Here is a 15,969-nt window from a genome sequence, read left to right as displayed (position 1 = left end):
GATCTGGCTATTAAAAGCATACATGCCTGCACAACTAAGTATACTGGTATATAGTTTTTCACTTCTCACTCTCACAGCGTCTGACGTTGTTGTTGGTGACCTAACTTTAGTGGAGGTATGGCCACACTCAACAAATTAAGTACTGAAAAATTGTAATTTCTGTTGGATTTTATGAGATTTTAGTAGGTAAATATCTATGTGTACAAGAAAAAGAAAATAGCCATGTGCAAGTATGGCATTAGTTGACAAAAGAAAGCAATCTTTTCCTATAAAAAGGAAGAGTTGCTGCTGGAAATGAATGGAGCGCAGAGAGAACTTGAAAGAGCATGAAAGAGAGTTTGAGAAAGTTGAAAAATTGAGGAAGAAAAATATTTGAATTTGTATGTGTAAGTCCCCTGTTTTACTAATGAATTTTTGTTTTCTTCTCTTCAGCTTGTTCTAGCATAAACTGTTCTTAGTTTTCTTTCTTCCTTCAAATCCAACAATTTCAGACAGACAAGAAAATGAGAGAGAGATTTTTAAGTAATTAATCTAATCTAGAACAATTATTATTCTTCCAAGATTGAACATGCTGAACATATATGTTAATCCTATATATGCTAGCCACTGACAATTTTTTGAACTTGTTGAAGCAGAAGCAGTACTGAAGAGGTTTTCCTTTTAGGCATAGTAAGAGAGGCTTATTTTCAATGTGAATTTATATATATTAGTCACATTTCTTGGGCTTCTGCACCATCCCAATAGCTTCCTTGCTTTCAGTGAAGTCCTTGCCATCTTTAAAGATCAGAAACTCTAACATCTCCACCCGGAAGAAAATGAAACTTCCACATAAATGGGTGATGCAAGAACCAAAGTCTTTGCCAACCACACAATGCCATGCAGGTCCATGAGCTTCATCAAACTTCTGTTTAGCAAGTACTATGACAGTATTACTAATTGTACATTGCAAGAACTCTAATTGGAGTTCTCAGAGTTCAAAATCTTGTCTCTGAAGCAGTTAACTCCATTAATTAATTGTATACAACAACAGCAAAGCCTTATTAATCCCAAACTGATTGGGGTAGGCCATAAATTATTGGAATATAAAAAAAAGAAAAAAAAAAGAGAGAGAGAGAGAAGCTCTTCATGATTCATGCCCACTTGCAGATTGGCATATCCAAAATTCATAAGATCAAAATAAGCATAATTCATTTAGCAGCCTATTCCAAAGGTTTATTCTGGATGGGAAAAAAAAGAAGTTATATATATATATATGACAAGACATGCTACTTTAAGAAATATTGTTGGGTTTACATCCATTTTGGGGTCCTCAAAACAATGATATCTACTAAAACCTACAACCATGAATTGTATAGAATATGTGAACATTGTATATAGTTTTGTTTTTTCCTTTTCAAACCATTACTTGGAAAATCACTTCTTCCCTCTCCATCATCTATTCTGTACTTAAAATTGCATAGTATGTGTAAATATAATAATGATCTGATTCATTTCTACGTGCAAATATAACAATGATCTGATTCATTTCTACATTTACTTCCCATAAGGAGTAATGATTCTTATAGCAGCAAGCAAGTAGAGCCTTTACAATCAAATGTTGAACGTTGCTGTTGAAAGGAAAAGATACATTCTTTCAATTTGGCCAATCTAGTGTTAGATTGGTGGCCCAAGTCACTATAAGTTTCACTAGATAGATATTTATGCAGTATTCATTAATCTTTTATTGGAGTATTGCTCTTAACAGACAAGGTGTAGACTTGTACAGGACTGTATGATGAATAGGGCGTGGGATTAAAATTCTTGGCAATTAACAAGATAGAACAAAGCCTTGGATTGTGTAAATGATTTCAGGGGATAAAAAGAGACCTGTTTGATGTAACGAGCAATAGATTGGCAATCAGAGACCTCATGTAAATCAAGAGCTTGGTAAGCTAGTTCCATCACATGGCTCTGCATCAACTCTGGCATGTCAGTCTCTCGCACTACCGCTTTTCCCTCCAACATTTTCAGCAACCCAAAGAAAATTTTACTTTGTGGCAGAGTCTCATGCTTAGTAAAGGCTTTTAATTGCCTTAAATATATACCACTCAAGTAAAATAAATTAAATTTAAATATCAGAATAATCTGGTGGTCCAGATACCAGCAATTCATGATATTTTTCTTTCTCTGTAGGTCCTAAACAATTTTCGCTTTCTGTTTGCATCAGCTGCTGTTGAAATCAGAACAGTTGTTACAGAAATATCTTTGTTCGGGGCAGGACTCATTCGTAGATACAAATCACTATTCAACTTGCTTGATGTAGAACAGCTTGTGATTAGTGACCACTTAGCCTTGATATTCCAAAACGTGCCTTATACTTGACTAGTAGTTGACATTTCATCACTTTTCTCGAACACTATAATTTTCCTTTACCATGAGCAACCTCTCATTATTTTTATATTTATCACTTCTCATTTTTTTATTCAATTTTCGCGCACCAAGACTAAGCTTCCTTCTCAACCGATTTTAAGGTCGCCTCCCCGTGTTAATCTTGCAGTGCTTCCCAATAAAGTCGAAACTCAATCGATAAGGAACGGGAGCTTTCATCTTTATCCATCAGCCTAATCATTTGAATAATAAATTTTTATTTATTTTATAAAAAATAAACAATTTTTAAACAAACAATTTTTCTAAACACTTGTTAAAATTAATTAAATATAATTATTTATTAATAATTTTACATTTTAAATTGAAATAATTCATAATGCAAAATTAATAATAAATAAACATACATATTTAATGAACTTTTACAATTCTAAAGTTGCAATTATTAGAAAGACCTTTGCGAATAAGAAAAGGACAAATTAATACTACAAAAGAGTTGGTGATTGATTTGAAGTGGTCCATGAATACAAAAAATTGAAAGTGCCAAAGGCTCAGTCTGCAAAAACTCTAAAACATTTAAAGGCCATTGAACTTTGAATCAGATTTCCTGTGGGCTGTGAAGGTTCTCAAGCTCTCACCATTCTTTTAGCAGGCAAGGAAAGGGTCTACATGCGGCAAGCATTAAAGCACCTTTATTTTCAAGCCCAACAGTTTTCCAAACATGAGTACACTTCCAACTCAAGAGGACCATGACGAGGAACATATTCCATTTTCCTTCTAATTTTACAATTTTATTTTTCCTTTTTGTTCAATAACAAGGTTCAGTACCATGCAGTGCTGGTTCAATTTCAACCAGAAAATGAAAGCTATCATGCTCGAATCAGATGCATCCGGGCCTATGATTAAAATATAGTAGAGGAATCTTGGAACAGCTAAAGAAGTAATGGATCATAACACAGAAAGAGAATCAACTTTGGGTCAAAATAAGCATCTCCAATTCATTCAGATTTTACAGCAGATACAGGTATTTAATGAACTTTCATGCATTCAATTCCAGCCTTGAAATATTTTTTTTTTTCCGATTTGAAAAGCAAAATTTCAGAATTAACCCTAAAATTCCAACTAAAAACAAAATTTTCACCATTTCCCACTAGATTTGAGTAGATCACCTAATACTCCAAATTCTTTATAAAGAATTCCCCAAGCATAATAACTCTTGAAGCTGTTTGTTTTGTAGAAATTAGTTTTCTATTTTTCATTTTTACGAAAATTTTTATTTTTATTTTTCATGAAAAATATGAAAGAAAAAATAAAATATTGTCCATAATAAAAATTAAAAAGATGTTCACATTTTTATAAATAAAAAAATAAATTATTATAAAAAATATATATAAAAACTTATTATATTTTAACAATTTTTAATATGTGTTATTTAATATTTTATAATAATATGATTAATTTTTTATTATTATAAATAAATATTGTTTAAATAATTATTTAATTTTAATTATAAAAAAGTTATAATACAATTTTAGGGATAGAAAAATCATTATTTTTGACATTGACAGTGTACCAGAGAATTAAAAGATATATAAGTGTGACAAACTAAAGCAAAATGGCCACTTCGGTGATGAAGAGTCCAATTTTAAACCCAATTTGGTTTATAGTGCGACCAATTTCATGATTCACACTCAATTTCATGATTCACGCTCTTAGGCTTAAAAAAAATATAAAATTTAGCATGGTTTAGCTTAAGTTTACTCTATCAATCAAATCTACTATTAAAAAAAATAATTATAGCTATTAATTATTTTTCTTACTCTCAAAATCACTCAAACAAAACTAACAGAATTCAGTGCACCTCTTCACTTCTTGAGCTATTAACAATATAATAATCAACCAACTATTCATATATATAAGCAACTAAAATCTAATCCTTTTAGGACTTTTAATTATTAAATTTCATATTTTAAATTCTACTAAATTTTCTATTTTATTTATTTCCCTAATTCCAAATTAACTTGGATTCTAACAATTTCCACCTTTAAGTTAAATTAAACTAGCCTTCAACACCTCAACGAGAGTCAATTTTCTCTTGGGTACTTTCTTGCACTCTTGACTATTGATATTGCCTCTTACCTCAATCTGTATTCTTCTAATCAATATGCTTTCTTCTAATTTATAGATATTAATTGCACTAATTTTTTCATTTTTTATGATCATAAGAGCACCTCGACTAACTTAATGACTCCACCATGAATTGAGCACTCATAAGCCAAAGAATCCAGCTTATCCAAGGAAATTAAGTTCCTTTCAAATTTAAAAACATACCTCACTTCAATAGACAGTTTTCACACGATCACCATGTAGCTTGATTTTCACTCTACCAACACCTTTGACTTCCATTTTGTTTTCATTGGCTAGCTTCACTCTCTCCTTTCTTTTCTTCAATTACATTGAACCACTCATTCTTTGAGTATATATGGAATGGGCAAACAAAATTCATTAACCACTCATCTTGTAATAAATCTTTTGTCTTTTCTTTATCATCATCCACATTTAAACATTCACTATCAACATCATCATCAATTGTAATTTAGTAATTCTTTCTTTTTTTTTTTCGCGACTCTTCTTAAATTGTTGAAACTCTATAAAATCTTCTTTCATCTTTATATAATGGTATTGAATGTGGCCCTTCTCATAACAGTAGTAGCATTCTCTATCTTCAAGGTCTACTCGTGGTCTTGAACTCAATCTACTATTTATCTTCAAGGTCTACTCGTAGTCTCGAACTCAATCTACTATTTCTTCTCCAATTATTTTCATGTGGATTACTTCTATAATGACTACAACCTGTAACGCCCCTACTCCAACCACTAGAGGAATTGTCTACTTTAGCCCACCCTATCTTGAGCCTCACGATTTTGTCCCATAGGTGGAATGGAGAATTTTTCAAGAGGTCACCCATCCTAGGATTTTTCTCAAGCGAGTACGCTTAACCCTGGAGTTCTTTCAACTCTCCAAGCCATTCCACCAAAAGGTGCCTCTAATGATTAGGTTTTCCCATTTTAATGTATGATTCGATTCATTCCTATGCCCCGCATTCTTTGAGTATATATGGAATGGGTAAACAAAATCCATTAACCACTCATCTTGTAATAAATCTTTTGCCTTTTCTTTATCATCATCCACATTTAAACATTCACTATCAACACCATCATCAATTATAATTCAGTAATTCTTTCTTTTTCTTTTTCGCGACTCTTCTTGAATTATTTAAACTCTATAAAATCTTCTTTCATCTTTATATAATGATATTGAATGTGACTCTTCTCATAATAGTAGTAGCATTCTCTATCTTCAAGGTCTACTCGTAGTCTCGAACTTAATCTACTATTTCTCTCCAATTATTTTCATGTGGATTGTTTCTATAATGACTAGAACCTGTAACGCCCCTGCTCCAACCACTAGAGGAATTGCCTGCTTTGGCCCACCCCATCATGAGCCTCATGATTTTGTCCCATAGGTGGAATGGAGAACTTCCCAAGAGGTCACCCATCCTAGGATTTTTCTCAAGCGAGCATGCTTAACCTCAGATTTCTTCCAACTCTCTAAGCTATTCCACCAAAAGGCGCCTCTAATGATTAGTTTTTCCTATTTTAATGTATAATTCGATTCATTCCTATGCCCCGCATTTGACTACCCTAGGTAGCCTTACCATCCTAAAAGCTTGCAAGGGGTTTACTCTCTTATGCCACTCCCTGCCCTCATTGGATCGCTTTCTTAGGTTGGTTCATCACAGGCCCACCAGTTTTCGCCTGGTTGATCCTTGAACCACACATCTACTAGAGGGAGTCTGGCTCTGATACCATCTGCCACTATATTAGCTTTCTCCCATTTCAATATATGATTCAATTCATTCCTGTGCCTCGCATTTCACTACCCTAGGTAGCCTCGCCATCCTAAAAGTCTATCGAGAGTTTACTCTCTTAGGCCACTCTCCGCCCTCATTGGATCGTTTTCCCAAGTCGGGTCCACTTTCATTGCTACTATCTGTCTTCTTGAATTTCTCATCACCCAATTTAACTATGGTAACTTCCTTCACCCTCAAAGTATCCTTTCCAACTATTAGAGCTATCACCAAACTTTTATAATATTGTGAGAAGGAGGTTAAAAGCAAGAGGGTTTTATGTTCTTTATTAATCTTCACACTAACACTAGTCAATTGGGTAATTAATTTATTGAAAATATTAAGGTGATTCCTCACATTACCACCTTCCTCCATTTTGAGTTAGTACAACTCCTTTTTCAAGTGTAAGCTATTTGTGAGAGACTTTGACGTATACAAACTCTCTAATGTCTTCTACAAAATAATTGGCAAAGTCTTCTCCAAAACATTATACTTCACATCAGGGGGCTAATGTCAATCAAATTGTACTCACTACCCTTTGTTGAAGCTCCTCTCAATTATCATCTTTTATAGTCGCCGATTGTTTCTCGCTCAATGCTTTTATTAATCCTTATTACACAAGGACATCCTTCATGGAACTTTGTCACATACTAAAATTATTTTTCCCATCAAATGGCTTCACCTCAAATTTTGTGCTTGCCATCTTTAATATCTCAAACCGCAACTCTGATATCACTTGTTGTGAAAATCACATCCACACAAATTCAAGATGTCATACCTATTCCCTTGTAAGGCATGACATGTTCTCGTAGCATACCTAATGAATTACCGAACTACACCTACCGATAACCCATTAATTATGCTACAAGAGATTTTAAACAAATCATAGCTTTTGATCTTATCAATTCTTTTTGCGAAAAACTGTATGGGAATAGTTAAAATTCCACATAAACATTCATTGAAAATAATGATAGACTAAATATTGCAAAAGTTATATTTCCATAAGTCTTAAAATAAAATACGAATAGTTGCAAACTCAAAATGTGATAGCAATGTAATGCTTTTAAATACAAACTGCTCAATGTCCGTACATCTATACATATAGGTACAAAATATATCAAAAGAAAATTACAGGATATACCTACGATATATACCCACAATCAAAACCAAAATGCTACTTTCAAGTCTCTCAGTCGACAGCCTTATCCTTTCCCTTACCTGCAACAGCATAAATAAGCTATCGTTGAGTATATTACTCAGTGGTGCACAACTAATAACTTTAAAACTTAAAATAAAGTAAAACTTGTCAAAGCACAATAAATCACATTTTTCTTAAGCATGAAAACATCAAAATGGTTCTAAGTCCATTAGAGCCATTTATTGGAATAACATTTCAAATGAGAAATCACATTTCATAAACACAATTCACAAAGCATTAGTGTTGCCAACATCAACACACAGTTCAGGCCATGATATTAAATTTCACGATCAATGCCGTGTTGTATACCATGACAAAGCAATATCAACCTCACTAACCATTATTAATGAGGGAAGGGCTAGCTAGCTAATGAGTACTCATGTAGTCTTACCCCACTAACCGTTATTAATGGAAGACATAGTCAATATCCATTATCAACCCCAAGTAACCGTTACTACTAGAGAGTTCCAAAAGGGACTATCATGCTAACTGTAGTTTCAAAATAGTTTTCAAAAGTCTTCCACTCAACAATCACATTTATAAACCAATAAACACATTCAAATCATCATAATATCAATATAGAGATGGCAACATCCAAATTTCTCAAATGCAAGAGAAAAATCATATTTCATTCAAAGTGAACTCGTTCAAAACAAACTCATGTAAATAAACTCATTCCAAACCATTTACAAGTTTACAAACAAAGAAAAGGTTTAGTTATGCACAAACCTTCAATATTTCTTCTTTCTCGTTACTTACTTCTCCTTGCCTGTTCCAACTTCTTTTTCTACTGAAAACACATAAATAGAATGCCTCAATACTCTTCTCAATTACTGCCAAGTACTCATTACATGAGTATCTAATGCATCCCAAGTTAGCTTTGCAAATTTTAGAAAGTTTTGATTTTCTAACAGCTTGATACAATGAAATTTGAACCCAATTTTTACCTAGTTTCAATCATAATTTGGTGAGGTATTATTCATGAAAATTGTCCCTCTAGGTCTCATCTTTATTTCCCTTTTTGAATTACCTCATTTGAAGTTGTGTAGCCAAAGTTATAGTCAAATGAATTTTACTGTTCACGTAAGGCTGATTGTGGCAGCTTTGGTGACTTAACTTTAGCTAATAATTTGATTGAGTTAACTTCATAATTTGGCTCCAAGTTCTTCATATGAAATGTTCTAATATATTTTAAGTTTCAATTGGTTCAAGAATCACCTAAATCAGAGCTTTCTATAGAGAGTTATGGCTGTTTAAAATTTACTGTTTACATTACTGTTCATTACTCTAGCAGATTTATTAACTCAACTGTGCTTAGCAATTTGGTTGGGTTAAGTTTGTAATTAGGCTTCAAGTTCTTCATACGAAATGTCCTATTATGTTTTAAGTTTCTATCAGTTTAAGAATTACCTAAATTAGAGTTTTCTATAGTGAGTTGTAGCTTTGTAAAGTTTACTGTTCATATGATCAATTTGCAGATTTCTAGATTTTTGGTAGATTTGGTGACTCAACTTTACTTAGAAATTTGATTGGGTTAAGTCCATAATTTGGTCTTAAGTTCTTCATATGAAATGTTCTACTATGTTTTAGGTTTCTATTGGTTCAAGAATCGCCTAAATCGAAGTTTTCTAAAGTTTACTGTTTATGTGCCTAATTCTGCAAGTTCCAGAATTTTATCTCTAGATTCAAGGCAAGTTTTAGCAATTTCTGGGTAGTTTCTGGGTTAGGTCTCTTCATGAAAATTCTAGCCCTATGTCTTAAGTTTCATTTCCAATTGGTTTCACACCAATTAGAGTTGTGTAACTCAATTTAGGAGTTGTCAAACACACTGAACTCTATGTGCAAAATTCTGTCCTAGGTTCAAATTTTCATTTCTTAAATTACTCCCACTAACCAACCTCAATTCATATTTAATTCACCCCAAATGACTATAATTTAGCATTGACACATCCATAGCACTCATAGCACAAAAACCCCCAATTTTCCAAATCCCTAGCTTGCACTTTTCCCCAATCCTACCATTTCATTACTTTCATTCATAAACCCAATGTCAATTCAAACTAAATGAACCTCAAATAATCATAATTTAACGCTACACACACCAATTTCACTCTTTAGCACCAAAGCCCCAATTACCCCACGAACCTTAATCTCCCATATTTTAATTTATGCAAATCTCATGCAATTTCTTTACCCTAATCATGCTCATTACTTCAACTAAGCTTGATTTTATCATCAGTTACATTAAAATACATCAAACCTTAATTTTCCCCAAATTAGCCCAAAACCATAGTTTAGGTTCCATGCATGTTTCCTTTCAATTTCTTATGAAATTTCATCATAAGTTAACTTCATTTAAAGCTTATACAACTAATCTAACATGAAAAGAAACTTACCTCTTGATGATTTCTTTCCAACTCCCAATTTCTCCCAATTCTTGTTCTTCTTGTTTCAATCTTTCAATCAAGGTTTAATTTTGTGTTTACTACAAGTTAGATGGAAAAACTCTTGAAAGAAAAGTATGGAATTAAGTTTGGAAGATGGGTGTCAATGGAGGAAGAGGGAGAAAAAAAGAAAGAGAGAGGGAGAGGAGAGTTGGGGCGGCAACAATGGGAAAGAGAAGGAGAGGGTCTTTCCTTTATATATTCACCCCTATTTTGATTGATTTAATAAATTTTTAATTGAGTTGTCCAAAGCCCATTGGTCCTAAAATTTTAATTGTGTCATAAAAGTAATTAAATTTAAGATTTTTACTTCTTTTCTTTTCTACATATTTTTACTTGAATTTTTCTTCAAAAATTTATTCATAATTGAATTTATTATTTTCATTTACTTAAATTGACATTTTAATAAAAAAATCAACTCTTGAAGTGAATTGACCAAAATGCCCCTCATCAGGTCAGAATCCTTCTTTTTCATAATACCCTTTAAATCCTTAGGACTTTAGTTCACTTGAATTTTTATTGTGTCTATCTCAATTATTTTTTTTTCTTTTTATTTTTGGTCCTTAAGGTGTCTTTGAATAGGACCAATCAGAGACAAAAAAAAAATGATACTATTCAGAGCTCGGAGGTTCGGGGTGTTACAATTTTCCCTTCTTTAAAAATAAAATTTCATCCTCAAAATTTACCTGGTCTCATTCTCTGAATAGCTGTGGGTGCTGCCTCCTCATGTCCTCCTCACGCTTCCATGTAGCCTCTTGGCCTAAATGATGGTTCCACAGCACTTTGACCAGAGTTATCTGCTTGTTTCTCAGCTGCTTCACCTCATGTACCAAGATCTTTGTGGGCTCTTCATCATGTCGTAAGGTATTTTGCGGTCGCCTGGACGAACACTCACCGAAGTGGAAAAGAGTGAGGAGTCGCCACTTTAATTTTGAGGGAAATTAAAGAAAACCATTTGTGAAAATAAATTAAAATGAAACCACTTCAAAAACAGAGATTCTAGGTTCAGGGTACGTAAACGGGTGGGGAAGGTGTTAGGCACCCCACCTCGTCCCTCAGTGAGGGCAAGCAAATTTAACCTTACGCTCTTTATAAATTAAAATCGATAGTTAGGGGGGTTAGAATGAAGATGTCAATCCCTTTGATAAAAGGGAATATTTGATTTTTCACTAATTCGGGTTACCCAGATACACAAATAAATGGGACGACCCTTAGTGAGTTGGTGTTGCGTATCAGTTTTATTTAGGGGGTTACTTTGCGTATTGTGTTGTCTTAGTTTGAATTTGAGAAAATCCGAGTAAAAGCTTTTTCGATCTTTGGGGATACTCTATTTAAAGTTTGAATGATGGATCTCGGATAAGAACTCTCCTCCGATCTCCACATATTTATTAAAATTTTGGTTGAGAATCGGATAAGAACTCTCCTCCGATCTCTTTTAATATTTATTAAACTCTCCTCCGATCTCTTTAATATTTATTAAAATTTTGGTTGAGAATCGGATAAGAACTCTCCTCAGATCTCTTTAATATTTATTAAAATTTTGGTTGAGATTCGGATAAGAACTCTCCTCCGATCTCTTTTAATATTTATTAAAATTTTGGTTGAGAATTGGATAAGAACTCTCCTCCGATCTCTTTTAATATTTATTAAAATTTTGGTTGAGAATCAGATAAGAACTCTCCTCCGATCTCTTTTAATATTTATTAAAATTTTGATAAAGGATCTCGGATAAGAACTCTCCTCCGATCTCCTTTTTGGAATGGATGAGGATCAGGTAAGAACTCTCCCTGGACCTCTTGAAATTTAATTACGATCGTATCGCGCAAGGACCTTAGTCTAAGGGTTCTGGCATCCGAAGACATTGGGAACCCGGATTAGGCTTCTTTTAACTCATCGGTACCTTGTGACTAGATAGGGGAAACCAGACTGAATTTTTACCAATCTCCCATGTGATCACCTTACCAGTACCTTTCGATAAGCAATATTTGCTCTATTTCATTTGCTAGTCTGAAATTCGATTTTACTCCGACTCCCCCACCTTACCCAGTCACCTTCTTGAGCTAGTCTAGTGGCTCGTTTTTATAATTTTCTCTGATTTATTATCCGAACTTTTATTTAAAGAAACTCTTGTGTTAAGATACAGTTACCAACATTTTATCAAACTACCTATATGCTACCCATAACCAGAACACCTACATTAAGAGAAAATAAAAGACCAAGAATAAATAAATAACATGAACTGATGTATCAAAAGATAAACTCAAGAGAATAACCACCTACGTGGGACCTTCTAACATAAGACAAACTTTAATGAAAATTACGAGTATAAAAAAAAGAAAATAAAGACAAACACTAAATAGGGCCACGGTTCAGACACTCACCTGTAGGAAGTTGAACCTATTGAACTAACTATGGAGTCACGAATGTTGCAGAGTTGCGCGCTAATAGTCTGGGGACTAATGCTTGCCTTGAAATGAAGAATACCAAGTTAGAGTGTAATCGAACCGGAATGACAATGAATGAAATTGAGCTCGAAAAATAAAAGTGGATATAAAAGTGATGAAAACAGAACTGAAACTAAGAAAGGGTATCGCAGAGTAATGAACAAACTAAAAATCAAGAGTTCCAGTGTCCAACACTCCTTTAAAGAAAAATACTTTAGAAAATTGGTTTCTGAAGTTTTTCTAGCTTAAAAATAGCAGAGTATCAAAACTGAATCAATTTTCAGAGCCTTTTCACTATAATCACCACCCTTTTTTTTTCATCCCCCCTTCAACAGTTTTCATGCAGGTATTTATAGGGAACGGGTGCTCCCAATGAAGGGTCAGGATTTTTTTTGAGGGAGATGGAAGGTTAGGATTTTAAAGGACATGATCTGATGCTTGGGAATTAAGGAGACTCAGGATGAACGACTGAGATCCTTTTTCAGAATATTTGTTCTTTCTCCTTTCTAATCCAACGGTTCCAAAACTTTTTTGTCAAGGGAGATCTGAGGGCTGGGAATAAAAGGCGCCAGTCTTGTTGCCTTCTCTTTGATCCAAGGGCTCCGGACTCGTCCTTACAAGTTAGATCAACAGTGGAGATCGAGATGTACAGGACTGTCATGACATGTCCTAGCACCTGTCAGTAATGCGGGCGATTCTGCAGATGAGGCGTGCAGTGGAGATTTGATCTCGTCTGCAATGCTTTAACTACCTCGGCTCTGATTATGATGGCAGTTATTGAAAGTTATCTCATCCTCTTCTTGCTTTTCGATCTCCCATCCCTTCCGATCTTTGCCATTATGGCCTTTTTCCGATCTCTCATGTCGGGCCCCTCTCCCGATCTCTCCCATTTCAGCTCCTTCTCCTCCATCCGGGCTGATCCAGTCAAAGCATTTATTACTTCGATTACCGAGGCACCCGCTTCTATTTTCGCTAGTAATAAATGCTCAAACCCTTCCTATATATATGCCTTCGATCAGAAATTTCTCCCACATTCCATTTCTTCCTATTTCCATCCCTCTCTCCTGCTGTTCTAATTTTCCGGTAACATTATGACCACAATGATCGCTTTGATCTTTTTCGCTATTTTCTCGCTGATCGAAGATTTACGATCCCGATGATCAGAAAGCCACAATAACTGCCTTTGATGATAATAGGAGAACTGGACTAATTTACCGATCCAGATCGAGAATGTCGATCGCGTTGATCTCGAGTCAGGCGACCGATCTAATCGGCGAACCGATTTCGGGCGAGAAGACTGCTAATTTCCCTCTTATCATTGGTGACTGCCCTTCAAAGTTCATTTGGCTCCTCACCACATCGGGTGTCCCGAGCGATAACATTGACGATGACCTCTCTTATCTTCATGAGAGTCATAGTCACCCCATCTGAGCTGTACATCTATCTGATGTCGATGGCTGGTTTCCTGATTGAACACATCTTTTGATTCAGCCATGAGATTAGGCTTTGACATAGGTCTTTACTAGGTAGGATGTACCGCTGATCTCTAGAGATCGCCCAAATGATGTAATCTGACCTTTAATGTAATTCAATCTCTAGAGATCGCCCAAATGATGTGATCTGACCTTTAATGTAATCCGATCTCTTGAGATCACCCAAATGATGTGATCTGACCTTTGAAGTAATCTGATATCTTGAGATCGCCCAAATGATGTAATCCGACCTTTTGGAAATGAGATCTTATTTCAACAATTATCATTTTATTATTATTGCATTAATTACTTTTCAATCTCTAATGTTCATATCCGATCCGATTCCTAACTGAATATCCCTTAACCGATCTATAATTCTGAACATCTACTTTAATTCGCCGATCTTTAACTAGCCGATCTCCCCTTATTTATTTAATGAGTTTCTGGAATGTTCTTACGACGTGTCAAAAAAGCTGGCGAATTTCGCTGACCGATGTGTCGCTTGGGATATCGTGAGCATTGAATGCTCAGACGGGTATAAATAGGAGAAGGGACAGCCAGTTGCTCCCTTATGTCATTTTCAGCACCGCGCGAGCGATTCCAAAATTCTCTCGTTTCTTCAAATTGTTCCGACATCGATCACACTCCGATAAGGGTTTTGATCTTTTCTTTAGTTAAATTTCTCTCTTTTCTTTGAAAATGAGCGGTGCCGAGGGTCAGAGAGCGATGAGCCCCCCTTCCGTTCATGTTTCATGGTCATCTGATGAAGTTAAGGTGGTCGGACCAAGCGGGCGATCTGATCCTCCTACATCCTCCGTTCCAGCCTGTGATCAAGCGGGACCCTCAAGACGAACGCATCCTTCAGGGAGAGAAAACTTTTCCGTGGATGAGCTACCATCAATCCTTCAAGAAACTGATCTGCAAACGTTTAGCCAAGAATATAACCTTCGGCCTGATTCATACGAACTTATCAGATGCCATGGCGATCTCCGAGCCAATCATTTCTTCGAAGAAAATGATATGATCATGATATACGAAGAACAATTAAAAGCCCGGCTGTGATTTCCTCTCGATGACTTCTTCAAGGAAGTTCTAAAATTCCACCAAGTATGTGTAGCTCAAGTACATCCGAACTCATGGCGGATCCTAGTAGCCTTCAGAGGCCTCTGCCAAGCTAAGGGACTCAGTCCAACAGCGAAGGTGTTCGCCGAGCTACATAGGCTAACTCGTCGAAAGGACGACGAGTATTGGTTCTTTCAGGCAAAGCCGCATTGCGGGCTTTTTACGACCTGCCTTCCTCACTGAAGAATTGGAAGAACCGCTTCTTTATTCTGAGGAGCAAGATTCCGAATGGTTTTGAGGGTTTCCCACGTAGCTGGCTGCATCTGGGCCCCTCACTTCCGAAGCGTATCACCCTGAATAGGGAAGAGGGCATAATGGTGATGGAGCTGAAGGATCAGGCGGCCACTCAGAAGTTCTCCTATTTAGATGCGGTGATCGCGAATCGCATCATTGGACAATGCGGTGACACGCGAAGAATGCGAAGCCACTCGACCTCGGCCTCGGTACTTTCTATATCTCTGATCTTTGGGCCTTAGCGAACTCACTGACTTTTTCTTTGTGCAGGCATGGCGAGCGGCGAGGCTTTTAAGGAGAGCCGAAAGCGGAAGAGAGAGGTCTCCAGAAAAGTGCAGGAGATAAAGAGCGCCGAGGCCTCTCAGACGCCAAGGCACGATCCAAGGGAAATGCAGGGAGGTTCGTCTCAACCCTCAGGACCTCGGTTCCTGAGATAGAAGTGGTTCGGTCTCCTCCTCGACATGAAGAGCCGCCACCACCTCCACCAGTTGCTTTGAGTGTGGAAGGGGGTCCTTCTCAACCCACTTCGAGGACCCTTTCCCACGGCGCTCAAGTCCTAATCCACTCCCTGGAGAGGAACCGAATTGTTCGAGAGAATCCTGGTTTGGCTAAGGTTTTGGGGGCCTCCATCTGCCTTCAGGAGGATCGGAATAGGCTGACCCCGAACAGTCTCGACGATATCCTGACCCAGACCATGAGCCTGAGAGTGGAGAGTTTGGTGAACCAACATATCGTCCGGGAAAAGGCTCATCATTTAAAGCAAGAGATCCAAAAGGTGAGT

At 36.0% G+C, this 15,969-nt stretch overlaps 1 protein-coding gene across 1 annotated transcript; it reads right to left on the bottom strand.

Moving 5' to 3' along the window:
• Positions 1 to 494: 494 nt before the first annotated feature.
• LOC110658281 (uncharacterized) lies at positions 495 to 2,405 on the bottom strand. Its single transcript, XM_021815829.2, has 2 exons — positions 1,867 to 2,405; positions 495 to 904 (listed from the first exon to the last, which is right to left on the bottom strand). Exons 1-2 carry the CDS (start codon positions 2,149 to 2,151, stop codon positions 707 to 709), a joined length of 483 nt encoding a protein of 160 aa, XP_021671521.2. The 5' UTR covers positions 2,152 to 2,405; the 3' UTR covers positions 495 to 706.
• Positions 2,406 to 15,969: the final 13,564 nt, after the last annotated feature.

The sequence above is a fragment of the Hevea brasiliensis genome, chromosome 3 (genome assembly GCF_030052815.1).
Source record: "Hevea brasiliensis isolate MT/VB/25A 57/8 chromosome 3, ASM3005281v1, whole genome shotgun sequence".
Lineage (NCBI taxonomy): Eukaryota > Viridiplantae > Streptophyta > Magnoliopsida > Malpighiales > Euphorbiaceae > Hevea > Hevea brasiliensis.
Note: the sequence above shows the minus strand (reverse complement) of the source record. Positions and strands in the feature narration are given on the sequence as shown.